This window comes from Ptychodera flava, chromosome 17 (assembly GCF_041260155.1).
Source record: "Ptychodera flava strain L36383 chromosome 17, AS_Pfla_20210202, whole genome shotgun sequence".
NCBI lineage: Eukaryota > Metazoa > Hemichordata > Enteropneusta > Ptychoderidae > Ptychodera > Ptychodera flava.
Window position 1 is genome coordinate 36818749 of NC_091944.1, and position 27654 is coordinate 36846402.

General features: G+C 37.9%; 2 protein-coding genes across 2 annotated transcripts in view; one reads left to right on the forward strand and one right to left on the reverse strand.

Annotated features, from left to right (window-relative positions):
• Positions 1-4060: 4060 nt before the first annotated feature.
• On the reverse strand, positions 4061-12288 carry LOC139116214 (cell adhesion molecule 3-like). The gene is made up of 5 exons (XM_070678780.1): positions 12148-12288; positions 8625-8987; positions 7342-7662; positions 6531-6618; positions 4061-6117 (listed from the first exon to the last, which is right to left on the reverse strand). The coding sequence occupies exons 1-4, from the start codon at positions 12182-12184 to the stop codon at positions 6539-6541; spliced, it is 801 nt and encodes a 266-aa protein (XP_070534881.1). The 5' UTR covers positions 12185-12288; the 3' UTR covers positions 4061-6117; positions 6531-6538.
• Positions 12289-19491: 7203 nt separating this feature from the next.
• The window catches only part of LOC139116215 (cystathionine beta-synthase-like), a 42073-nt gene continuing 33910 nt past the window's right edge, over positions 19492-27654 (forward strand). Inside the window, exon 1 of the mRNA XM_070678781.1 lies at positions 19492-19631. The gene's annotated coding sequence lies outside the window, so the exon portion shown is untranslated. The remainder of the gene's footprint in view (positions 19632-27654) is intronic.

Below are 27654 nucleotides of genomic sequence, written 5' to 3' on the forward strand. Positions count from 1 at the left end.
TGTTGCCGAACCGGGGGCTTATAGTATACTCGGACGAGTACAGTATTGTTGTAGTTGGAAGGTTACTGCCCGTAGTTTACTTTCGATAGCTAGAAAACTATTTAATAGAATTGAACCAATACCAAGCACAACTTTTCCAGCCGCGAAAATTCAACCGTGGCGTGGCGACGGTCTCTCTGTATTTGTTTACTTCCGGGTTACGCTCATGTTTTTGTCCATCTAGGCTCGTATATCTCACGAACTGATTGGAAATGAGTGCGTTTCGCACAGATGTATAGTTGAAGTACTCTAGTGGAACCTTCTTCTCATAAGACCAAAGTGAATGTTGCGGCATACAAAGTTGTCGACGATTCGTAAAGGGAAAATGAACATGGCAAAATGCGCCAAAGTAAAATCATCCTGGTTCGAGCCCCATAACGGTAACGTCTCCAGTTCGGGCCAAGGCAGGGCTAACAAGCTATCTGATTGGTCCGATTTGAATTTCACTGACGTACTAACCCGCCAAAGTGTGACACTTACGTTTTGCCGTACAAACTGTACGAATCAAAGGAGAAAGATGCTAAATATCGCCGATTTTTGCCCTTTCCATCGAATTAAAGGATAGGTGTGGTAAGTACAGGACATGATGCTGCCACAAACCCAATATTTCAATTGTCCGGCATTTATTTGGTGTGTTTTTCTTGACTTGAAAATACAGATGTTGGAATCCCACTTGCTCCCCTTGTCTCCATATATAGTGGGAGTGAATAAGCCTAACCCTAACCCTAACCCTAACTTAAGCCTAACCCTAACCCTAACCCTAACCCTAACTTAAGCCTAACCCTAACCCTAACCCTAACTTAAGCCTAACCCTAACCCTAACCCTAACTTAAGCCTAACCCTAACCCTAACCATCGGAAATACGTATCAACAAACAAACAAACAAACAAATAAATAAACAAACAAATAAACTGCTCTTTATTGACAAATATTAACAAAACAGCTTTTCGCTGTTATTTTATTAAGAATAACAAATAAACAAACACAAACAAACAAACAAACAAACAAACAAACAAACACAAATAAACAACAAGCCTGTGTACCCTGTGGTGTAACCTTTGAAACGTGTTTCTTTCGTTCGAAAATTTCTCCGTCAATTTGATTTTTGTTTGACTCCATCTGGCTGACAAAAAACAACAACAATCTAATAAATGATATATAAAAAATGTGCAGTGTCAAATTATGGCAAAAGTGTCAGACAGTTCGTACGAATAAAAGTCAGTCTGTTCAACCATTCCCTTTTCTCCTATGCAAAAGTGAGAGGCTTCGATCACCTGCTCTGGTTTACATAGTTGCTGTAGGAGTTGACATGCCTCTATATGCAACTGGTATCCACAATAGGGATATTTTGGGATGCAGATTTGTTACTTAAAGGGATATAGTCGTCTGAAGTGCGCCTGTGCGAGTTTCTTGTTTACAAACAATATATTTCGTGCACGATATCAAGATGCACCTCATCATCATAGCTGCAACATTTAAATTATACGATGATAGATTATGACAGACATGTTTTAACTGTCATCAATCATTATTGTGCCTTGGATACATTGTTGCCATGGGTCGTATGAGTCCCATATGATCTTTGAGCGCAGTTCCGACGACTATATCCCTTTAATATAGCTGCATGTTGTTAGGAATATGGGCAAGTTTTATAAGTGTTGCGTGCGTGACTGTTAATGTAGATTGCTGTCAGCGCTTTCCTGGTTTTGTGTACATCGTTACATCGGCAGTCCCTTGTTAAGTTTTGTTTTCGTCGTTCTTCTATGTGCATTCAATTAATGTAATCTAAATATGCAGGCAAATATTTATATTTTGATCAATATTTATTTTTGCGTACTAACGAGAAAAATGACGTCATTTGCGAACAGATCTATTTGAGTCCATTTCAAAACACTTGCCAAACTCTGCAATATTTACCTCACCACTTCGCAGCTGAATATGCATCTGATCCGTTTTCTTACCTGATGGAAAAAACGAAAAACACAATTCCGACGTTTTTTTGTCGTTGCCGTGATTTCATCAGACACACAGTTATCCGATTTACGTAAAAATAATAGTAAACCGAATGAAAGGATGAGCATTCAGTCAGTTAAGTTAGTGTTCGTTGTATGGCGTACGGTTTAATTGCTTCCGTCTTTTACCTTAGTCTGTACTGTATGTTGTTCTCGATTTTGTTGCCGCATGAGACACAACGACAAAATGGCAAAGGTGGATCTGAGCCAATCACTGCAGCTGGTATTTATCAGACTCAGCAGATACGTTTTGCGACATCGTATATAGAGTTATATATCAAGACGGTTTAAATTGTTTAAATTGTTCTCCATGGATGAAACAAATCACTTAAAAATCGGAATCCAAAATATCTCTCGCAAGATTAGATTGTATTGGTTTGGTAGATGAATGGCACAACGATGAAGGATCTTTAAGTGCATGGTATTTAAGTCAGCGTTACTTACGAGTTGGCATTAGTTTCCTTGACTGTAGCTGTCCTCTCGTCGCCTTCAATCAAATCATTTATTCCGTTCTACTCATTTTTACTACCCTCGTCAATACTGGCAAATTAAATCGTGGTTGTAATTTCAATATTTGGGACGGTTAATGCTGTTTGAACAACTTTTGAAGCAATGCCTGTAAAGTTATCGAATAGATATTGCAATTTCATAATAACTTTCATTTTACATGCTCACGTCATCCAACTAGATTATGTAGGCCTAATATGGGGACTAAAGATGCATACCAAAGTATTGTATGCAATAGGCCTACTGTCGGGATACGTGCTTTCTGTACACCCAGGCTAAAAAATCTGATCGACTCTATAAAGTTGTAATTTATCACAAAAGTTCCCCCGTGTACTTATCGACGCAAATAAAAAATGCTGGGAAAAACAACGCAAAAATATAGGATATAGACATTACGTCACTTTCAATAATTCGCCACAGTAAGGAACTTCTGCTGGATGGAGCTATCCGTTTACGATGCCGTATTCTCACACAGTAAACGTTCTACTGTCTTGGTAGCTAGTACACTAGTGACACCACGAATTACGATCGAACGAGTCCTACAATGTTCCAAAGGCCCATCGGGAAAGTTTGGCACAGAATTTGTTTGTCCCTCGGTACTTTTCGGATGTCTCCCCGTTTGGTGCCTTGGATCATTATAGACGTGGTGTCAGTCCGTACCCATCACCACGGGCGCTCGTAGCTTTGCTGGATGAGCGGTTTGAGGAAGAAAGTCCATAGGCGAGGCTGAAGACCAAGCCAACAGTGCCTTTCTTTAAACCGCCACTGAGGCTCGGTTTTCGGCCTGGCGCTGTTTGAAAAATAGGTCTAGCAGACAAGTAAACTGAATAAAGAAAGTTTTTACAGGATGTTTTTAAAATAGATTGATTGTTGTACTGATCCACATTTGTAACAGTAAAGTATGTAGGTAAAGTATTGCACGTGTTCTGATTGGAGCAACGCAGTGATCTACAGGGGAATTAAGTATTACTGGGGTAACGTCTCTGGTGAGACCGGCCGACAACTTAATCAGAAAGAATGAGGTTTAAATTATCATTGTCTATGTGTCGTCTATTCTGTGAAGTTGTAATAATAATTGATACACAGTCCCTTCATGCAGGGACTTTGATTTATACTAAATAAACGTGCAAATGGAAAAATAAAATTCGGTTTACTATGTGAAATGAAGGTACAGAAGGAGTTGCCACACCCATGATGTGCGTTGTATCCCTCCGCTCTACGAGCTGATGCAAGCGGCCGTGCAAAACGGATGGATACTACACCACTAAGTGTTCCCTCTCATTGCATTCCTTTATTCACATTCTGTTTACACGTTTATTGAATGTAAGTGTGCTCGAACATTAATTACATCAAGAGCATAGACTTAGCAATGACCCAACCACCAGTGATATTCTTCATATGGCTAAACGTTTACTGAATATACTGTGTGATGCCGACTTTAATCGTGTTAAGTCCCCTTCCTTCAGTGTGTATGTGGAACAAAATATAGAACAGAATACGCATATAGCATGATTATATTTATTCCAAAAGTAAAATATTGATTGCAATCAGTAACATTATTCAAATGGATACTAGGTGTGTTTTCCATTGATAAAAATTAAACATTTTTAGTACTTTCATGAAAAAGAAGTACACGGTTTCTTCTCTACTAAACACGATTGGAACTAATTTGGGATAATTGGATGGTGAAGTAATGTCGTTAAAATATGCAAATGTAAACTCATCTGCCTTTCTTTTTATACGTTACACACTTGTTTTTTATGTGTAATTTGTAATATTGAGACATTCAGCTATAGGGCACCTAATATTTTTGAGATTCGAAAATTATGAAAATCCAATTATCCGAAATTAGTTCTAATCGTGTTACTAGCTAAACATTAAGAAGCGTCAATTTAGAACGTGAAGATTCGTCGAAGCTTAGTGATTTGGAGTTTTGAAACAGGGAACTTGAAAAGGAAACTATAGCTGTAAATCTAACCTACGGGAAACTATAGCTGTAAATCTAACCTACAGAAAACTGATCCAAGTTACTGACATCACAGCGGTTATCGATCAGTTTCACACGGTTTTTTAAAAAGGGCCGTTACCCTTCCCTAAAATGAAAATGGCATCACATAATTTCCAAAACTCTGAAGAGGCGTGCTAGATTTTGATACTGGCTACAAAATATTTTGATGCATTGCCACATTATATGCTACCATGAAAATAAAACACATTGTTAAAAGAAAGACGTATTAAACCAACCAAAGACATTGCAAACACATGGTATAACCTCTTCCAAGTATCAAATATCAACTATACCCAAGGGAGCTACACAGTAAAAAATACATAAAATTTACGACCAAAAGGATGGGCATGCGAAAACTTGACCAGCCTCGAGAGTCGACAGCAATTTAGACGCATCATGACGGAGTTATCTATGGGAGAATGCACAGTATTCTGGGATATTATGAATTTGTTAATACATGTACATAGATTGTGTACAGAGGCAAACACATTGAGTGACGGAGATTTGTTTTACCCAGGCGCCGCACAATACAATAAAATAATATCAAATAAAATAAGTATAAAGACAGCGAAATTTTTGATTGACGAGTTCCTCTAGATTTAGTTTTTTATCAAATTGTGACTCTGAAACAGTAATTTTTAAAGAAAGGTCTAAATACTAGTAGGTATAGTCTAATGGCACTGTTATACTAGTCGTGTATAAAAGAAGACAAGAGATTTCTTCAACTATTTGATTGAGTTATCAACCGAAAATACGATTTACAATAGAAAGTATCTTAATGATATATCAGACATGTAATTTGATGTAGTTCACAGGTAAAGACTGTCATATTGACCCGTCATAGCTGAAACATGGCTTTTGTCGTGTTAAATTGGGCAATATTTGAGTTGTATTAAAACGTATGTCAGTGTATGGAAACATAATTCAATGGAAAATGAAATAAAAACTAAAAGGCAGGATGTAATTCCACTATTTGGATTACTATTGCTGTTAACAGTTATGTACAAAGTTTACCACCCATGGTACCGTTGTAAAGGTTTTTTCAATGACTGGTCAGAGGGACCTTCACAGTATGTGACTGTTACAGTTTTCTAGAACATGAAATGGAATGATAATGGTCTACGCAACTTCATGATCAAAACTACTCACACAAAATAGTTCCCTCACAAGGCGGAAGAATCAGTCATTTATTCAGTGTGTCGTCTTATTGCCCCATATATTTTATTGTGATTGTTTTATTTTGCTTTATTCAGATATTGCGCATTTTATTACTTTTGCTTGTTTGCCAGTTTGTTTATTTCACTTTTCTGTTGTGCTTTTTTGTTTATGCCTTCTACGCATCTAACCTTTCATGATCAGTAACACTACAAAATATGACTATCTAAAGTGATGTCAGGATGTTAATAAATTTTTCCTGATCTCCTAAACGTAGGGGGGGGGGGCACAGTCTCTCAAATATGGCAAGAAGGTGACCGACGATCCTGATAACAATTACATAATGTTGGTTTCTTCGTGCAAATCAATCGTCAATTAATGTCTTCTGGATTCCATCTACAGGTGGAGAAAATAATTATTTGTTGGTGACAATTGTGCACGTAATGTTATCGATATGTGAGATGGAAACATAATAAAATTTACATAAAGTGCTCGTATGATATCTGCGAGCAACTCGTTGTGTAGCTTAACTGTGATTAACAAAACGGGTTGCAACATTTCTCCAACTTAGATAATTTTGAGTGAAATCTAACGAAACGCGCACAGATCTTGTGGAATCACTCGGCACTCGGCGCTCTTCATAAAAACGTCTCCTCAATGAGAACAGACAGGTTTAACACGGTCTAGGTCATAATATCAGCTACAGCTACTAGGAATATATACAGAAAGGTCGTGAGCTTTGATATTCAGTTTTTTTCTGATAGACTTAGTATGTTCATGTTTACGTCTAAAGGATGAAAACTACCAACCTTGTGATCTACATCTTTGTGAGAACCATTCCGATCACAATAGAAACAAATAAAAACACCATGCTGATTGATCGAATTGCAGCGCCACCTAAAAAAGGAAAACAGAATCACTATTTTAAAAGAATTGCATTCCCTTACATTCAAAAAGAATCTCACATGCGACAAAATGATTATCAACCAAAGGGTTTGAGCTTGATGAAGACAATACGTAGTGATATCAAGAACGAAATTGGCTGCTCAGAAAATAATTTGGGAAAGCCCAAAAAGGAAACCAAAAAGACAAGAAATGTATAGATTCTTAACACTTCTGTTTGGTGGAATATATAACAAAACCACAGTCCGTTACAAAACATAGCCATGATTTCGTACCAAGCTCTTGTTATCATTGTAGGACCCGATTTGGATCAGACCGATAGATATGTCCATAAGAGACCTTTGTCTACCATTCTTGACATTTGGTCACATAAAAAGACTTACTGAGATGATTTATTTCCCACTCTCAAAGGATCTTGAATTCTCGACAGAAAAGTCGATACTATACAAGACAATTTATTTTCCGAAATAAAAACTTTAGGAATTTTTTACGACCGTCAATGAGTGAAACTAGAAATGATGGCTGGCAAGTCATATTTACAACGCATATTATAAAATGAGTAGTTATCTCAGCGCTTGGTATTAAGCGTTACGTTAGCACATGTTATAATACTGTCTCTTTCCTATCACGACATTTAGAATACTTTCCAAACAATCTCATCTTGTTCTGTCAACTCTTGGAGTCTTATACATAATGGAGAGAAAACAATGTACTTACTAAGAGACAATGTGATGTGGTCTTGTTTGTATTGGCCTTGAAGGTATGGAGATTGGTCTGACTGGCACCTCAGCATCCTGTGATGATCTTCACGTACGGGAGTGAACGAAATCTGACTGATTGTGTTAAACGTGCCATCCATATTTTCTTCTATTCTCTCGGCGCCAGACGATTGCAGTGGTCTGTTGTTCTTGGTCCATATCAGTTTAGCTGCTGGTTTAGCTCTTGAAGCCCTGCACTCAAAACTTGACATTCTTTTCAACGGAGTGTATGCATAGTCACCGGTGTAATGGTTTAAGATATCAACAATTTCCGCAACCTCTACAATATAAAACGAAGGAATCATGAAGATGGACCATACGCATAATGAGCATTCTGTATTTAACTTCTTTATTCGACTTTACCTATTCCGTACAATATTTCATAATACGAAAACCAGTCATAACAATATCTCTCCAACGTGTGGAACGCTTTCCTGCAATCACCTCCAGTATAATACAGTACATTTCAAGTTAGCATTGACAGACACCATTACGGCAAAATTCAGGAAAAGAGGTTTTTTAGATTGCTTGTTTAGGTCAACTACAAAAAATACCCCTAATATATATGGCTTTTAATGGCAACAAAATAAAAATGAATCGTTAGGTAGCTGTAACCTGTGTAAAGTTAACGTCAAAGTGTATCTGATCAGTAGGAGCAGTTTAACTTGTGTATTAACATAGGCATAGACGAACAGACATACCCTCTGTCAAACCTAGGCATTCACAAACCCTACGTCAAACTTCCAGCGAAAAATTAATAAAATATAAAACTCAAATTTTAATAAAATACAAAACTCAGATTTCAGCCACAGTGGAAGCTCTATTGTACCAGTCAGTGAAAGACTGGTTTATTAAGATTGTGCAAGAACACTAAAAACTTACGCCCTCTTTATTGCTTCTAAATTTTGTACGTAGGTTAGGTTTGGGGTCTCACAAGATACAAAATAGTGTTCACAAAACAAATACTATTGCATCAAATTTTATCTTTCAAATTTTAAACGTTTTGGTAATTAAATAAGCGTAAAATTAATGACAAGTGCACTATGTCTTTCCATGTGTGGTCGTAGTACTATTTTTTTCTGTTGTGAAAGAAAGGAATACATATCGCCGATTGCAGTCATGATGCCAATGTCATTATTATTCATTCTTTCTATCAATGTTAATGGATATTGTCATGGGATTTATCAAGAGTGGAGGAATTTCCAGATGTTCAATTCAAAGCATGGCAGAAGTTACACTTACGGTTGACTTTCAACGTGGTAGATCCAGATCCTATTTGTTTTGCCACGTAGAAATTGACGTCACAGATGAAAGTACCAGCGTCTAGAATTTCCAATCTACTGATGGTCAAATCAGCCCTGGTACCTGCTACGTTAACACGGCCAACAAAGCGTCCACGGGCCACACCACTACTGCCATCAGATTTGCTGTAAATTACTTCTGTTGGTCCGCCTCTCTCAGGTGTGTGAGACCACGTGATAACGACACCGGAACCGGCGTTCGCTGGTCCAGCGAAAGAACATTTCAAAGTGACTGTTTTCTCTCTGATTCCATTAACCAAAGGATCAGTCGTCACTGTTACCTGACCTAGGCTGACGTGAAACACTGAAAAAAATAACATTTTGTGAACAGAAAATAAAGTTAGAGCCGTGAAAGCTAAACTAATTCGTCAAACTAAATGGCAATCGTTTGTTAGATCATGCCTTTGGTTTAAATGGCATCAAATGACGACAGTTAACTGTAGAAAACCAGCAGTAAGAAAAGCAGGTTAATTATCGCTTTGATACTTGTTGCATTCATTCGGCCCCTTTTAGTAGCAAAGACAGTAATGTTACCCTAAAAACTCATCCCGTGAAAGAATCTGTAAAAAGTAGATGCTGCATCTCTCTGACTCTGGTTTTGCTTCTTCTGCAAGGTTAAGCAAAGGGTAGAAACGAGACTGGGTCGAACCAAAACCGATGCCCGATGTCCATGTGTAACAAGATTTACTTGCCCTCTGTATTTTTACATGTCTTAAAGAAACCCTTATCACAACTTGCCGCTACTTGATGAATTACAACGCGACCCAGATACAGACGTATTTAAATCAACAAAGTAGACACTGTACAAATAAGTAAGAATAGAATAAATCATGAAACAGATGAACATCTGCAGGTGTGTACCATTCGAACTGAGTGACTTCTGAACCCAACTGGTAGGTGATACAAATGTTTATTGTCATATTTAGAATCCTGTAAGTTTATTGGCTGGAATGGATTGATTTAAGGAAGTTGTTTAGCGCTTCTAAACATAGTGTAAGGTGAATCTGCGATAACGGAGACTTGGATATTGTCATTAAACGTTTTACTTCACATGTGGTTTCTATTTGTTTGGGTTTTTGGTCAAGGTTCTGCGTTCCTCTACTTGACAGGATTAAAGTTATGATGACCTTCAACTCTGCGACTTTCTCCCTAACCTTGTACAACAGTAACTGTTATCAACTGTAGAAATCTTTGCACGAAATGACACGTTTGCCATATAGCATGTGTCTTGTAATTTTTGCATGCACAGCTCGTTAATATGTTAACAATCTTTATTTACATAATGTCGTCGATGAAATGGGGTTGGCAGCCAACACCAGTGAAATAACCAAATAAAACCAAATAAAAGCAAAATCAATCTTAGTACAAGTCAGGGAACAAAAATGTTTGGACTTCTAGATTTCAAAAGAATGTTAGCAACTATGAATACACTTCTGCACTAACGATGAGGTAAGCCGTGTGCGACACTCGTACCATACACCGAGCAATGACCAACTGTTTACAAAGCAATATTGAATGTATTTATGGTTATGGGAATGTTAGGGATCATTTATCATACTACCCACAGTTCAATTGTATTCATTGTGCGACATAACGCGTAGGCAGTGATCATGTGGTATTTACCGAACTACTCACGGACACATTGTTTTGTGAACTAAATTTCGATCAATTTGTAAAAGTTCCTAAAACGGGTATTTCTAACATTCTCTGAGTCTACCAATGCATTTTAAGCGTGCGATATTAGGGACAGACTGGAAAAGCGTCGATATATTGACCTCGGTTGAGGTCAAATTCCCCTATCATCGTAAATAACGACATTAGTTTTTTTATCACCTGTGTGAAATAGAAATCTATGATGCTTAAAAATTAGCCCTGCCTTTGAAATCTTCTTTTGAAAAATATCAAAGCCAATTACTGTTAAAAAAGCTAAAGTGAGTTTAAATGTGCGACGTACTCTTATGCACAATATCACTCATTCAACATATACCCATTGTCCTACCCACGCTCCATGTAATTTAAGAACTGTTTGTCCGAAATCACACACATTTGAATCGACTGATTTATGACATTAAAATATTTAAATTCCTATCCAATGACACATTGAAATTAATACAGCAACCTGAAGCCAAAATTATCTTTGTATTGTTGGATATCTCTTGACATTAATGAAATGGAAAAATATTGTCGTCTGTTCGTGCTTTATAATGTGACAAATATGAGCTAGAATTATTGTGAAAATTTCATAGATAAATTTCTTACGAATGCAGCGTATTCAAAGTTTATAAACTTGTTATACGCAATACTAAATTTTAGAACAGTAGTAATTACTAGTGATAAATAATTAGCCAGCCTTTGACAAACAGCAGCTGCAATAGTGCACGATGCCAGTGCCAATTACTTCTCGTTTTCAACAAAACTGATCAAAATATCGTCAAATATAAGTAAAGGAGTTTCCTAAGTTAATGAGCTGAATAATTTCTTATTCACAAAACTTTAGCTCTCTATTGTTTGGGTTCGGTACGCGATCAGGTGATAAAATTAATTTCTTGTTATAAAATAGAAATCCAGTATTGCATGCTGCACGGTAGTCTTGTAATGGGATTTTTATCAGACACTGTTCGTGGTATTCAGCATCGTTTCCGTCAATGTATACATGTTATCGACCTAAGAAACCGATTTACAAAGGATGTTTACACTGTACAATCAGTGTTTTCATCAGTTGTTTAGGTTTCATTTGCTGTGTTTAGCAATATATACCTGTTTCAAGCAACCCCTGTACTGGTTATATCTGATAATCCAGATGGAGATCATACCACCTTGCACAGGTTATTAAGAATTCCATGAAGATGACAATCGTCATGCAATAATGTATCCCCTCATGTTGTCCACAAATTATGTATAACGTTGATGTAGATCTCACAGGTCAGGTAGGGCGCAACAGGTATACCCGCGCTTTTGAAGTTACTATCATCTGCATATTAACACTGTAAATAAGATTATTTCCCTCTTTTTTCACAGACGATTACGTCATATTTCCACTCAAACTATAACTATCAAATGAACATATAACAAGGAATTACTTCAATGAGGGCCGAGTATTGTCCACAAAATTTCCAGTTATTGGTTTATGCTATATTGTTCATGTTAAATTCGCTGACAAAACATTAAAACTGAAATGTATGTTTTTCATAAACACTCTCTCGGCATAATTGTGATTGCAAAATGAGAAATTTGGAACATGTGGAACAACTTATAAGGTCAACTTAATATAAACTTGCCCGACTTAGTTACAGCTTTCGAGGGTTATCATATAAGGGATATTGAAATAGGCATATGAAAGGGCGGGTTTGCGAAAAAGACATCGACAATTCAAGCAACACGTAAGCCCGAACGCAATCTTAATTGACCAGCATTGCATGTCGCAACAAAATACGAGATATATGGTAACAACCACGGCTACTTACGTGACAAAAAAGTAACAAACAGCAACGTCTTGATCATCTTGGTGAAAACGTTACAACTCCTGATTCACAACTCTCACCAGCCGTTAACACGATAAGACATGTATTTTTTGTAACGAAACAGCTCTTTCTGGTATTGTATATCATTCCGCCTCGAAAGAAGTTCTGGAGATAGCAGATCAGATTACTTCTAAATTTGATCTCAGAATTAGTCAAAAAAATTAACAGTCCATCATTTCGGTGCTATATGCTGCAGTCTGCTTCAAATGGATTGCATTTATCGAAATTCGACATACTTGAGAATGAAATTTTCGGTGTCTCTTGCGCATGAATATGTAGATGTGTTTAATCTGTGAACTAGTTGCACCCACAGTGAAAGAGACCACTGTAAACCTGTCACCCAAACGCCAGCAATGGCGGTTTCTGATCTGTGATAACTGAAGAAAAATAATAAGCAAATTCTTCGCCAAATCTTTGCTATTTTCGGAATTTTTCATCAAACCGACATCGGCTACAATATAATAAAGCAACTTGTGAGAAGACTGAAGAGTGGTTTCTTGAAAAGTGTATATTCATTGCAACTTAGACAGGTTAGTAACGAAGGTATTCGAAAGACTTACATCTATTCGTTCGTAATAAATCAAGAAATGTGTGTATTGGTCATGCACAAAGAATTCAATATAACTGAAGTGACCTTTACCCGAACCAAAGAGGTCATATATTCCCTGTCTCCGCGTGTTTCATTTGATTATTAATATAAGTTGTTTTGCCGCGCGCTCTGAAATCACATGACAGTTTCTGTCGGATTATATGGGATTTCATAACTGCTATGTTGTCTCACAATGCCATACTATATAGCAGAGTTGAGGCTCATTCATGATGACAGTACCAAGAAAGTCCAGGTTATTGTCTAACGCCAGGGTAAGTGTAATCTGAGGAGAGCCTATCCAAATACAAGCATATCCTAGGGCTTAATGGGAGAGCGGAGACACGGCTGAAATACAGCAGATAAGTTGCATTAAAATCCAGCTGTTCATCCTGTCGCGAGTTTTCAAAAGATTTATTGTTAAGCAGCATTTCGGCAACGCATGTGTTGTTTTCGTCAGGTTTTCACTTATTTTAAAAGAAATGGGAATATATCTGTGACAGAACTAGAAAATTATACAGGGGAAAATGATAAACAGTGAAATAAGGCAAGGTACGGTATGATCTGAAAAAGTGAATTTTGATGTCATTCAATAAAGTATATAAGAACTGAAACCGAGTAAAGGTTTAATGTTTTTCGAAAAGTTTTGTAGGACCGTTTAGGAGAATGGGAAAAGCATAGAAAGAAGACCTCCTGGCAACGTGGAAGCGGAGAAAGGAGTTAAAAACAAAAGAACGTCGACAAAGAGCGCTCTAGTTTGATAGTTAGTGGCCAGTTTTCTCATCTCTAGAATGAGGCTTCGGGGAGAAAGAAGGTGTCATAAAGATTATAGCCGATGGCAGAATGTAATCGACGATCGTCGTATTTAGAGGAACCGCATATAGAAGCTTATTACTGAAATATCTGTACTCAAGAATATTCACAATTATGTTCGCTATATACTGAAGCTTGTGTGTAAGTTCACTGAAGTCTAAAACCTGTAAATAGCCGGTATATATATCTCATGAACGCTATACAACGTTCAGAAAGAGTGAGTGCACATATATTTAGTTGGCCTGGGGCATCGGCACATTGCCGTTCGGGCCATAATGCTTAGATAGCGTAAAACTTAATTGTTGTAATTAAATATAATTGGCTCCTTGTTGCAATGTGAATATATGCTGTGTTTTGGATATGTCGTGAATTGTTGGAGTAAAACGAGGACATTGTCAGCTTTTTAGCTCATTGTATGACATGATCAGCTGACCTTACGTAAAGCTATGTGACTTTTGACTTGAATTTGTCCTGTCAAAACAGTGTTTACATTTTTCAGCCGTCATATTGTTCATAATAATAAGCAAATTTAGAATATCTGTGTATTTCTTCTCCACAGTGGATGCCACAATGAAAGTATTTGGTATCTTCAAGGAGTAGTTTTGGTTCGATGTTTTTTGTCTATCAATTGCCAATTGCGGTTCCTTTTTCTGAACTCTTATATTATTCTTCCTTAATAACAGTATCACTACACGGTTCATGTCGACTTTTATCTTCTGAGTACTCATCCAGTTAAGTGTCATCGACAGTTTTGAGAATTGTCAAAATCTCTTTTATCGAATCAATCGGATTTGATTGACCCATTGTTTAGCTCAGTAACTCCAAATATACTCCGAACTTTAATCTATGAAGTTTCTTGGCAATATTACATATGAACTGAACAATATAACACTACAGCCATGGTAGCTTTGTGTTTCAATGCAGCCTGAATAAATGACACAAATCACTATTTTGGTTTCTTCTTTCGACCAAGGTCGTCCAAGCCTGGCCTCAAGCAAAATCCAAACTTCTAGCCTAGGGTGTGAAACCTTTTTCTATATAAGTAACCATAAAAACATTTGATGTATCTTATCCATGAGTTTTGCAAAAGTATAAGCACTATGTCACTGTTTATGCATGTTTGAATACAGATATTATTTCAGTCCGTTGATAACTTCAACAAGTAGTCATAGCTGTAACATATAAGGACAAATTTTATTTGAAAGCAAATTGATGAAAACCATGCAAAAACTTGTGGCTAAATATCCAGGTAAGTTCGGTATATGTTGAAGGGTGTGAGTGGAATTGTTAATACTGCTGCCATACTTAGGGCAATATGACTACAGCCATTATAATAATTTATATTTTAAAAGATGTGCATTGTTTATTGTTTAAAATTCTTGCAGAATTAGGGATTTTTTAATTCTGCAATATTAGAAGAATCGATAATTAATGAAAAAATACGGAGTCACCATGCTTGATTTTTCACAAAACGACGGTTAAAAGTCACCTTTTTTCATTAAAATCCCTGAAAATCGATATAACAAGCCATTCATTTCATGTTCACGCGGTAAACTAAATGTTCACATTTTCATCGGAAAATAATACAAAACTGAAACTCTGAACAGTAAAGATTCTTGATGTAAGTTTAAAAAATGTGTGAATAAATTGAATCAACGAAGTTTTACCAAATTTGCCCTTATTACACCCAAGGTTTCACAGATTTACAGTTTTATTTGATGGAAGAAGACTTTCCTGGTGTGACAGTGCAAATTTTATAATGGTCTAGATCTTTTCTGAGTAATTGGCTCACCCACTCATACTGACTTCACTTGTATTAAACTCACAACGTGGCTGATGCGTCAGTTTCTTCTGATACCCTCCATGACACCATAGAACCCAGGGCTTGGGGTCCCTGACAAAGGAACGTTACATCAGACGTTACATCCAGTGCAGAATTAGGTGGTGAGGGCGCGCTCTACATCACATTGTAAGAGACATTTTATACTATGTGTTCTACCTTCATGCATGATCAGACCATTCCTTCAGGATCAGACTCATTCGTACTGTTTGATACGCCATAATGTCATGACGATGACCATTCAGTGATGGTATCCAATTATTTTGGGCGAGGTTTGATTGGTTGGTTGATTGGGACCACAGTTGTGTGTGATTCGATACACGGCGGCCGTTGTCGTATGCATTAGAAAATCGGCCGCCGTGAATGGAACCCGTGAACCATGGCACAAGCAACTGTGGTTGGGACGGGGGGGGGGGGGTGGGCTATTTTTGTCAGTAAACGAAACTCTTTGGTTTAACCTCAAGCGCAATCTCCTTTCGCCAATTTTGAAGAGTGAAAATCTAAGAGTAATGTGAGAAATTGTTGAAAAGGGTTTGTTGGAAGATTAAATTGACAGATTTTTTGCACAACAAATATTTCAAAAAACATGAATCACAGTGACTGAGTATTTAGCATGTACACTACATGGTGCAACCCTTGCTTGCATGTAGTGCGACTGGAGTCCCTTCCCGGCTATAAAAGCAACGGATTTCCTTTATCATAATTGTCCAGGGCCTCTTTAATATGATTCTCCATATGGCCGGTCTACCTTTGTCATGCCTTTCTCTTTGACTCATTGAAAGGTAAATTTTGTTTGGCAGGTATAGACATTTCCATCCGCGGCAAATGTAGACGCAGACTAAAATTTGTACATTTTTGTCTTTATTTACTTTTCTGATGGAAAATTGGTAGTACTGAAGCGGCACACTTTCGACTTCTGCCCGTTTGTGACCATTGAAATTCCCGCACTTTAGGTACGGAAGATAGTCAGCACTTATCGCAAGCTTCCCGCTCAGTCATTCAATTATTTGGACCTTAGGTACGGCACATTCTCAATCCTTTTTCGGGTAAAACTTTTCGCTAACTGCCCGCTGAGCCTCGGAGCCATTCCAATCCATATTCTTTGGTGAGAAAAACGTCGACCCTTTTCTGGGCACACCTGTGGTCTGCTTCCCGTTGACTGCGATTCCTATCTAAGCGCTTTTTGTACGGGAAATTTTCAACCTCTTTTCCGGCATACCTGCCCCGGCAGCCCAATCAATGTAATTCCAATCGTCGCACTTATTAGTACATCTGTCGTCCAATCGCCGCCATCCGACATTCAAACACCCGTTCTTACGCTACCGAACATCTTTATTCACGCACTTATGTACGGAAAATTGTCTGTTCGTTTAAAAAAGAAAATTAATCTTAAAATTGATTTTTGGCAGGTATAGATATTACCATCTGCGGCAAATGTAAACCAAGAATAAAATTTGTACATTTTTGTCTTTATTTACTTTTCTGACGGAAGATTGGTAGTACTGCAGCGGCATACTTGTCGGCTTCTGCCCTTTTATGAGCATTGAAATTCCCGCACATTAGGCACGGAAGCTAGTCAGCTGTTTACCGGGCACTTATCGCAAGCTGCCTGCTCAGTGTCATTCACGGACCTTAGGTAAGGCAGATTTATATCAATCCTTTTTCGGGTAAAGCTGTAGCTAATTACCCGATAAAGGCCATTCCAATCCACATTCTTTGGTAAGGAAAATGTCGACCCTTTTCCGCGGGCTCACCTGTGGTCTGCTTGCCGTTGACTGCGATTCCTATCAACAATCTACGCGCTTTTTGTACGGGCAATTTTCAACCTCTTTCCGCAATACCTGTCCCCGGCAGCCCATTGATTAGACCACAGAGTAATATCATAGACAGAGTGGCAACACTTGCATGCCTTTTGTTCCATGGTCGTCTCGGTAGACTATTGGCTTTTCATATTAAAATGAGCTTAAAAGGTGTTAAACTTTTTGGAGGCTTGGTTTGTGGTTGATAATTACACGAGATTATGCGAAACATACGACGAGATGGCATCGTACTGCCAGTCGCGTAGCAACCATAGTTACTTTGTGAGCTCATAGGCCAGAAACACTGCCTCACGCCAATCAAAACATAACACGCCAGCAGTTTCATAAACATGTCCTTTCTTGGCGCACGTGTAAAAGACGGTATGACTGACCGTAAAGCATTGAGTAAAACCAGACAGTATCGATAAAAGACTTTCAAATTTGGTTCAAACACACTCATTATATATTCATAAAAATATGAGAGGAATTTTTAAAACGGTAAAACCCACTTTCCTGAAGCTCGAAACACTCCCGTTTTCGCCAGCACATCAATTCCGATCAGCACTACACGACAACAACAACACAAGCTTTGTCGAACATACTTTCGCTTAACAATTGGTGAAAATCCGAAAATTACCGAAGGGTGCATGGTCGGCACTCTTCGTAAAAGAGAGCCAAGAGCTTCGTGAGGCGAGGCAAACATGGCTTGCTTACGTAACCGCTTCACGCCTTAAACAATAGCTGTTGCCACTCTGTCTATGATATTACTCTGTGATTAGACCTTTTCCTCATTCAACCGGAAGTTAGATTAGCATATCATTTGCATAGCGATTTGATCAAGTTCAGCGGCGGAAGTCGCCTCGCCAACGTCCTCGCTATGGCGATCGTAGCTGTGCGCTGTGTGTTAACATGTTGCATAACTAGAAGTTTCGTCATTGAGGTCGCTATTCGAAAACAGTAAAACCAACACCAAATTTAGTATTTCACCAAATCCCTAATTACTATTTGCATTATTGATTACAAATAAGGTTGGCCGCAAAAGATACCGCGCTGAACGTGTCATTCTTAATTCAGAAATAGAATGCTAACAGAGCAAATTCAAGATCGAAATTTGGTCCAATTTTAATGTTAATGGTCAAGTGAACCGATGAAATTTGCCCATATTTCGACTTTCATTCTTTGATTTCAGGGTGAAAAAATGGTTGGCCGAATAACGTCATGGATTCATCCACAGTCTAATGGCACACTTTTCCAATCTGTAATTTTTTGTTTGTTTGTTTCATTCTAATTGAGTATATCCATTGTCGAAATTATTACAAAATAACTAGATCAGTTCTCCATTAAACTTCAATTTAGTTACAATTTTAAAAATTAGGTAGATCTGACAAATCAGACATTGGTAAAACTGAAGACGGTTGGTACGTAAAGGAGCAAAGTTCAATGAAAAGAGTACAAAAATCTGTCATGTGAATTAACGCGTTTTTGCACTCACTAACTTGCATTCTAGACGCATCCCCTAGAAGGTTTGGAGGTTTTATGGGTTGTAAAAACCATAGACAGTAGAGAAAATGATCTTTCCATGAAAAACCGTTAGAGTAAGCCTAATTCAAGAATAAACGACAGCCTCGACGTAAGCCTTAGGCTACTCTGCATTTCAAAGAGACCCTTGTAGGTCGTAGTGAGGAGAAGACGTGCGACAAACTTGACCTCAGTGACCTTGTATGACTGAGATCTCGAGAGGATATGATTTGTTTGTTGTTGGTGGGTTAGTCTAATAGGCTAGCTAATATAAGCAATGGAAGTGACGCGCTTTCCGGTCCACATATTAATCACTTTGGACACGGTCCCTCCACGGTGCTTTCAGATTGTACTGTTTGGGAAAAAATACAAATATGAAATATTTACATCTATGATAAGAATAATCTATTATTATCGAGCTATTCAATTGGTCGGTGCAAACCATCAAAAAAGATATAAAATACATTATTTTCGATAAAAAACTATTCCGGACTTCACTTTTGTCTGACTTCAAGTTGAAGTCGGCCTTTCGAATATGCCTATCGGTAGAGAGATAAGCACCTGGAGATATCTACTGTATCTAGCCTGCTGCAAAATCAACAGTCTCACCCGGTATTTGAGAAAAAGGACCGTCCACAGAAACGCGGATGAAATATATTTGATAGCCTCAGGCCGTTTGACGTCATGCGGATATGTGATGCCCGCTATATCACAGTGACTCAGCTTCAAGCCACCTGTGTTGTCAATCAGTTTTCCCATAGTGCATTGGCTTGGTAGTAAACTTCCGGTTAGTGATCACACGCCACAGTTGTACGGTATCACGCCGCTAGATTCAAGGAACGAACATCGACCGAATATTCGCTCTTGTATCGTGAGTACTACCTTTTCTTTGAGCCGATGTGAAAATCAGCTCGGTCGCAACATTTCTTGAAATACGAGAAATACTGTTACTGCCTCATCCATAATGTGCCGTGTGACTTGGCTTTTCAGTCTTGTAGTTGTATGGACTTGCACATATGCGAAGCTTTACGTATGTGTATTGCATATGCCACGGGCTGGCGCGAGTAATGAGGATAATTTGTAGAAAACGCAGACACATTTCAGAAACCATGTCGGACAGTATTTTGATTACGCCATGTTTACTTGCCTCAAGGTTTCAATTTATCACCCAAACAACTTCCATTTACGCAGAGCATCGCTTTGTTTACCAGTCGTTATCATTCAACATAAAACTATAATATTGGTGTGTCATGACAAGGTGAAAGTACTATACTGTACATTTGATTTGATGAAAAATTGTGGGCGGGTCATGTCACTGTCTATTTTGCTCTCGTATGGGACATGTAGGAGGTGGTATGGTAGCGGAGACTACCTTGCATGGAGGCACTAGACGTAGAGACTAGTAGTGGTACCTCCACACGTGTCGATCAAGGTTCCTTTTTTTCGATTGGCCATCTTTATAGCCAAAATATTGTTTTACGTAACCCAAATGATTATTTACAAATTTGGACACCGGTAAACAAAGCAGTGTCTCAACCCTCCAGCTAGGACAGGGCTACACATTGCATATGTATAATTTAATTAACAGTCTACATGATTGCTCATTCAGTTCATGCACAGGGGGCTGTCTACATGTCCGTCCCCAGGGTTGGGTAGGTGTTTCGTTGTATCGCTAATAAAGATATATTCTACCAACCTTTGGTGTTTCGGTCTTAACTTAGCACTGCCCTTGACAATCTTGCGTATACGTTTTATCAACATGTTGCGTCTATTATCTGATGAGTTTGAGTGCCTAATTAGCCAAAGTAATCAAGGGTAAATTACTAATCTGTGGACGCTCTCACCAGATTATCACCGGATTAAATTTGACAAAGTCAATAACGAACGCACCAGAAAGGTATAACTGAAGAAAGGGCTGAAACTCTCAAAAGCCGTGTTCACAGAAATCTACTTTACAATAAATATTTCCTAATTTTTCGAACGTCAACAGTTTTCTGACATGTTTAAACGGGGACAGGCCAATTTATGCCTTCGTCGGTTGCTTCTTTGAGCTGTAGGACGCTAATCGAAGTGGCGGAGTCAGTGTCCCGATGTGGTCCGTCAGACCGGAAGCCGGAACTACAAACCTTTAACCTTAGAAATGTTTAGTTTAAGCCCACATGATCGATAGAGGTAAACAAATTAGCCAACATGCTTTGGGATCGAGGGTCAAGCTCATCGGTGTTTATAAACACGGACATGACAATCTATGTATTTTTCCCTACAGCCGGTCATCGTTTGCGGGAAGAAACTCGCCGTTTGTAAACATAAAAACTGACTAGTCGGCAAAAGTATTTTCATGTCTTATATATATGCTTATTCGTTTCCAGACGAGATGAAAGCTGCGAAGACACATTGGAAGCATAGTAATACTCAACCAGGTTGATCTATACGTTGGGGAGATATTGATGTCACAGTCTTGTCGAACGAAAACGGGGATGTTTAAGCCATAGCAAAGACGATAAATCAGTCAGCTGAATAAAACGAATTTTTTTGGACACCATATCTTTTTATGTCAGTTTTTGAACCCGCGTGAAACCCTGCGTAACAATGTAATAACTATACAAAACCTTTTGGACATATCGTTTTATGTCAACGTTTGGACACGCTTTAGAAATGCATGATATAGCATACTGTATATGTCTGACTGTCGGGAAAACACTTCTTGCGCCGCTGTCGGACTCAGTCGCGCGATCACGGTGTCTTTCCCCGTCTTTCCCTCGCACATTCGCTTTACCAAAAATGTGTTTTTTGTATAAAAACCGCAGCTTTACAGTTAAGGATGTTAGACTTCGAAGTTTATGCAATCCATCATCATATGGCCGGCCACTGGCTCGCCTTTTATACATGTTATGTGGGACTTTGCTCGGAGTTCACTACAATTTGACGTAGGCTTCGTCGACTGATAGAATGGAATAACAGAGATGTGTACATCGGACACAAATGCGAATGCACTGGGTTTTTTTCGCCTCCGTCGGACTCAGTCGCTGTGTCTTTCCCTTGTACGTCAGCTTTCTCGAAAATGTGTTTTGTATAAAAACAACTTTACAGTGAAGGATGTGATCCCTCGAAGTTAGTAATACACTTGTCGATTTGATATGCGAAGACACACTGACGACCATGCAGTTATTTATTAGTTCTCAAACCTGGTGAAAATCATTCCGCGACACTAATCGATATATGTCTTTTGGAGAATGTCCTAAGAACCTGACATGACCCTTGTTTGATGCGTTAGGTAGTTGAGAATAAGGATTGATAAAATAATGTATCAAAATATACACAGATTCACGCGACTGCACTATCATATTCTTGGCAGCTCAATGACGTTTATGGCCGAGAGGGCGAGAGTCTCAGACCCAAGGGAGCATAAGCAGTATGCAGTACATTGCATGCTTTCCATGCAAAATCCGGCTGTGACTAATGTTCCCGTCCTGTTTCCGAGCATAACTTTCGAGCTGCGTAGCTAGTTATGTTGAGGTCAAGATATCTGAATCGTTCGTGTTCGAAATACTTCTTGATTTGCAGAGAGAACACTCGACCTTCTTGTTTGTGTTTTAACTTAGCACATGGGGTCAATTGAAAAATTCAAAGCAAAATACCGCGGTGTATAACATTTGCAAGCACGTAGTCACCAACCCACAACACTGCTTGTACTGCAGAGCACATGATCGGTCGTATGTAAAACATGTCTTTTGTTATTTGAAAAAAAAAGACTAATACAAAAGTGTACGTATTGCAAGAACGCAGTTGATAAACTGGACAAGTTGAAGGCGAGCTCGAACGTCGAGTTAATAAAGTCTTTTCTGTTCTTGTTCTCGACTAACACGGAATTTTTCAATATACCTGATTCAGTTCGATGCGGTGTTAGACACGTCGACCAACGTGGTTTTTGCCGGGCCAGCATGCAGGAAGAGTATAAACACATCTCCGATACGTTACCAAGGTATGTTGAACTCATACCACGCATTCCTGGGAGGTCCTCCTTTCCGACCTGTTCGTTTACAAATGAATATTCAAGTTTGTTTTGCCTTCTGTTTGTTTATGAATACATGAATATAAAGTGTCCACTAGTTTTACGGACCACCTCTGGACACGGCTTTTGAGAGTTTCAGCCCTTTCTTCAGTTATACCTTGCTGGCGCGTTCGTTATTGACTTTGTCAAATTTAATCCGGTGATAATCTGGTGAGAGCGTCCACAGATTAGTAATTTACCCTTGATTACTTTGGCTAATTAGGCACTCAAACTCATCAGATAATAGACGCAGCATGTTGATAAAACGTATACGCAAGATTGTCAAGGGCAGTACTAAGTTAAGACCGAAACACCAAAGGTTGGTAGAATATATCTTTATTAGCGATACAACGAAACACCTACCCAACCCTGGGGACGGACATGTAGACAGCCCCCTGTGGTTCATGCACAAAATACTCGAGGATCATGGCAAAGTTAGAGAGCAGTCTTTTTTATGGTAAGGTGAGCGGGCTTATTTAAAATACCAAAAGCTACGAGCAAAGGTACTTAAAGAATCATAGGATTGATGAAGGAGGCTTGTCAAATATATTTCACACACTATTTTGTACTACCATGGATGTACAAAAATAGACATCCATGGTTCAAGCAAGCCTTGCTTTGAAATAAATTAATTAAGCTCATGAGATATTGCATTACCTTACTCAGAAGTGGTTGACTTCTTATTCATGAATTGGGAGCATCAGCATATATTGCCATTGTTGTGAGATATTGTCACATCTGCCTTTAGTTGAACTCAGAACTAATACTTCAGGTCTGCACCACATACTGAAGTGCAATATGAGAATAAATACTGTTTCAGCTACATTGTATAAACATATTTTCACTGTTAAAGAGTTAACACCTTTGCTGTTTTAAATTTGCTGTTTGTCTTGATTTCTTAAAAGGGTCTGATAGGTTTGACATTACATTCTTTGAGGAAAATAGTATGAAAATAGAAAATATTCTGTTATACATTTCTTACTGAATGTTAAGTTTCTTATCAGACACAATAAACTTTTCAGCATAAAGCAATCTTATAAGATACACAAAATATCAACTATCGAGAAATTGAAAATTGTGATAAGAAGTATTTAAGGTAGAACGCGCCTCGGGGACATTCAGACTCTCAAATTTCTACAGTTCTTTTCTGATCTACCACTTATGGGGGCTCATATTAAAACTCTGGGAGAAAGAAAAGCTTTCACCGTCTTAGGAAAAAATTTAATTTTCCTCACAGATTTAACACAGGAGTGGCGGCCATTTTGAATTTCAAATATCGCAAAATGTTGGGTAATTTGTTTCAGTAGTTTCAAACTTTGCACAGTGACCCCAGATTTTTATTGTTGATTCTGTAAGAGAATGATTAAAAGTTTCATTCAGGAATGTTTCAGCAAAAGTTTATTCTTTCACTTTGGAGGCACACACTACCTTAATTGTTATACAGCTTGTATACTTTGTGTTTCACATCATCATCATTTCAATTGTCAATGATACTGTAAATGAAAGAACTTTGTTTAAGGAAAGTGAGGGGAACACAGATATTGTTGCACATATTTTGGATTGCTCAAATTTGCGGAATTTATAAGGGACTCCTCCATCTATTTACATAACATAAATATAAAGATGACTCCTTTCTTTCCCACTCCCTCCCCCCCCCCCCCCTTTATTTTTCTCAAAGGTTATCACATCAGGTTTTCTACGATACATAGTATTTTGAACATACTAAAAGCTTTATGTTGAGTGTTATATATGGTGTTCTTCCTCAGTTCCATGTGAAAGTATAATCTGTAAGAAAAGGATAATGTATGATGGTGCGATGATGGGCACATGATAGGCACATCACAATGTGCAATGATGGGCACATGATGGGCACATCACTGTGTACACACAAAAGCTAGGACCTTTCAACCTCACACAGTAAGTGAGGCTACCCACAATTCCCCTTGATTTCTTCACTCAAACATTTTTTTGCTAAAGGCTTTTTCAATTGTATCAGTTCCTCAACAATTTTTAACTGATAATTTAAATTCAGGATTATTTGTCAAAACTATGTTCCAAAATTATTGATTATGATTAAAATTAAAGAGTAAATTGAATGAGAAGTCAATGTTTGAAGGTGCTAAAAATTGCACACTTGTCAAGATAAAGTTATCAGCAACTAAGATGGTCTCATCATACCACCTGTCAGACATGCAAATTTCCTTTGTTACGAACATTAAAAAAAAATCGATACCCTTTCTTTTGCCAACACAGATGCAACTTATTCCCTTAGTTTCCTTGAAAATATTGTGTATGGCTGTCAAAAATCTATGTCGACAAAATTACAAAATTGCTATCTCCTCCGCGGAAAAGGGGTTGATTTTATCATTATTCACAATGAGAAATCAGAAAATTATGATTATCAGAACTATGTTGCCAGAATTTTGAAATATGGACCGAGTTGTTCTGTGTACAGAAGAAATTTGCTTCAGTTCAGTTGAGTGATCTCCGTGTGTACAGATCATGGAGAATTGTGGGTAGCCTCACTTACTGTGCCTCACTTATTCGAACCAGCATATGGTGTGTAGAATTGCATCAGCCATTTGCACCATGCAAATGTCCACGATTGATATCATCTACATGTAGGCTGACCTACATGTACATCACTGCCATAGGTTGACCTACATAACTGCCTAGTCTGTACATTGATTCCTTAAGCTGTCATGATCAACTTTATCACATCAAAATAAACAATGCCTGGCCAATGAAGGTATTAAAGTAGTGAGGAAATTCATTTTATAAGCCTTGCTAATGATTTTATAAAATCACTAACTTCATTTTGATTAGTATTTGGCAATTTTTAAGTTGAGCTTGGTCAGTAGTGTAATGTGAGATGGTTGTAAAGTTGCATGATAAAGCAAGTAAATAAAGCATTTCAGTGGAAATTTCCAATAGTCTTTACACTGCTACATCATAGATCACATCCATTTATACAGTGTCCATATCAGATTACTCATTAAGCTGTGTCATTTGAGGTCATAATTTCCAATTTCCTACCTGCCTAATTGATCCAAAATTCTACTTTGAAATTGCATGACAAGATTGACTGCAACATTGAAATCTGATTGCAGATTAAGCTTTGCGTAAATGAATGAGTGACGTCAATAGCTGTCTAAGATATATAATAACAAAATTGTTATTTAATCCCTTGTAGTAGTTGCAAGAGGCGATGCCTGAGAATCAGAACAAGCAGGTGACCGTATTACCAGAGATAACACTATTTAGGTCACCATGTTAATAAATGATTAGATAATATGTACTATTTTAGTTCTGCCCATCCATAGTTGAACACTGATGGATGACTCTTTGCACAAAACTCTCTCAAGACAACCACAAAATATTGTCAATTTAACTCAACAAAATCATGTTCTGTAAGTTGTTCAGATGTGATAATTCAAAATGTGTACATTGAGTTAAACAGGAATGGTACACCTGAAAAACAGGGCCCCTGTCTTCCTGATGAAAACTAGATATTTATAGGGGGCTTTCCATGGCTTTGTTAAGCAACTGATCCCTTTAGAATTATGTTGATTTGTGAGATTGATCAGTTTGGCCCACTGTAACCAAAGTAACAGGCATGAAATGGCTAAAATATCCAAGTTAAATATCAAACCAATACTGAAGTGCAGTATCTTTCATGAATTGTATGGCGGCATTGATGATGTGACCCACTTTTAACTAAATTGTACAATTTATCTACAGGTGGTTACAACTCTTTAAATGTTTAGGAAGAAAGATGTAAATTTATAACTTTGTAATTCCTTCTCTACCAGTGAAAATAAGCAAAGAAATCAATGAAAAAAATTGTCTATTAATTAAATATAGCAAATCTAGTGCTAATTTTACGTCATATGTTCATACAAACATTTTTAGCCAACACTTTCCCCCAGCCCTTGTTTAATTGTTTGATGTACCATTAATGGTTGTGACCGGCAAGACTGAAGATTGGTGGACACAAATTTTGTGTCAATTGTTAGTAACTTAGGGAGTCCACTCATACCATCATAGACCCCTCAAAATTGCATAATTCCCTTTTAGTTCACAACCAAAGATGCATGCACTAATCTTCGGTCATCCAGTGTGACCTTATATCCACTCCAAATCCAGGTACACTGTAGTGTTTTGATTGTAGTGCGTGTTTTTAAGCCACTATTGACATTACATTTGTAGACTTTCTTGAAATTTTGTAATCAGCCTGAGTCCATGTTATTTGGTCCCATTCTGAAAAGATGGGTGATTTTAATAACGAACATGACTTGATGGTGAAATATGAACTTGGCAGGAAAGGGTTAAACCAAACAATTTTTTCTCAACTCTTTGAAATGCCATATTTAATGCTCTTTCCTCTCTAAATTTAACAGTAAATATCTCATGATTGCCCAAGTACCTTACGTCACATCGATTACAAGCACTGTCCTTGACTCGGTACTTCCACAAACACACAAACAGACATATCACAACAACATCCTGTTAGTTGTATCACTTGCGAAAACACTTCTAGCAAATCATGCGCGACTTTAATTCTTCATAAGATAATTAGTAAATGATGCCATCATTTTTCAACAGCTTTGAAAGTGTCAAAGCTTATCAACTTTGCTGTTGATTGTCAACAGTCATAAAGTTGCAAGTTAATTGGTCATAGTTTTTACAGGTTAAATGAGATAGTGTACCATGTCTTCTTGGATTTGCTGAAATATTAAATGCGTTATATAAAGGAGATCACTGGAAGAGTTTGTTTCATCAAAGATCACAGTGCTGTACAGAGTATGATCCATATCACTGTGATCCGGAATCCCTGGAAGTT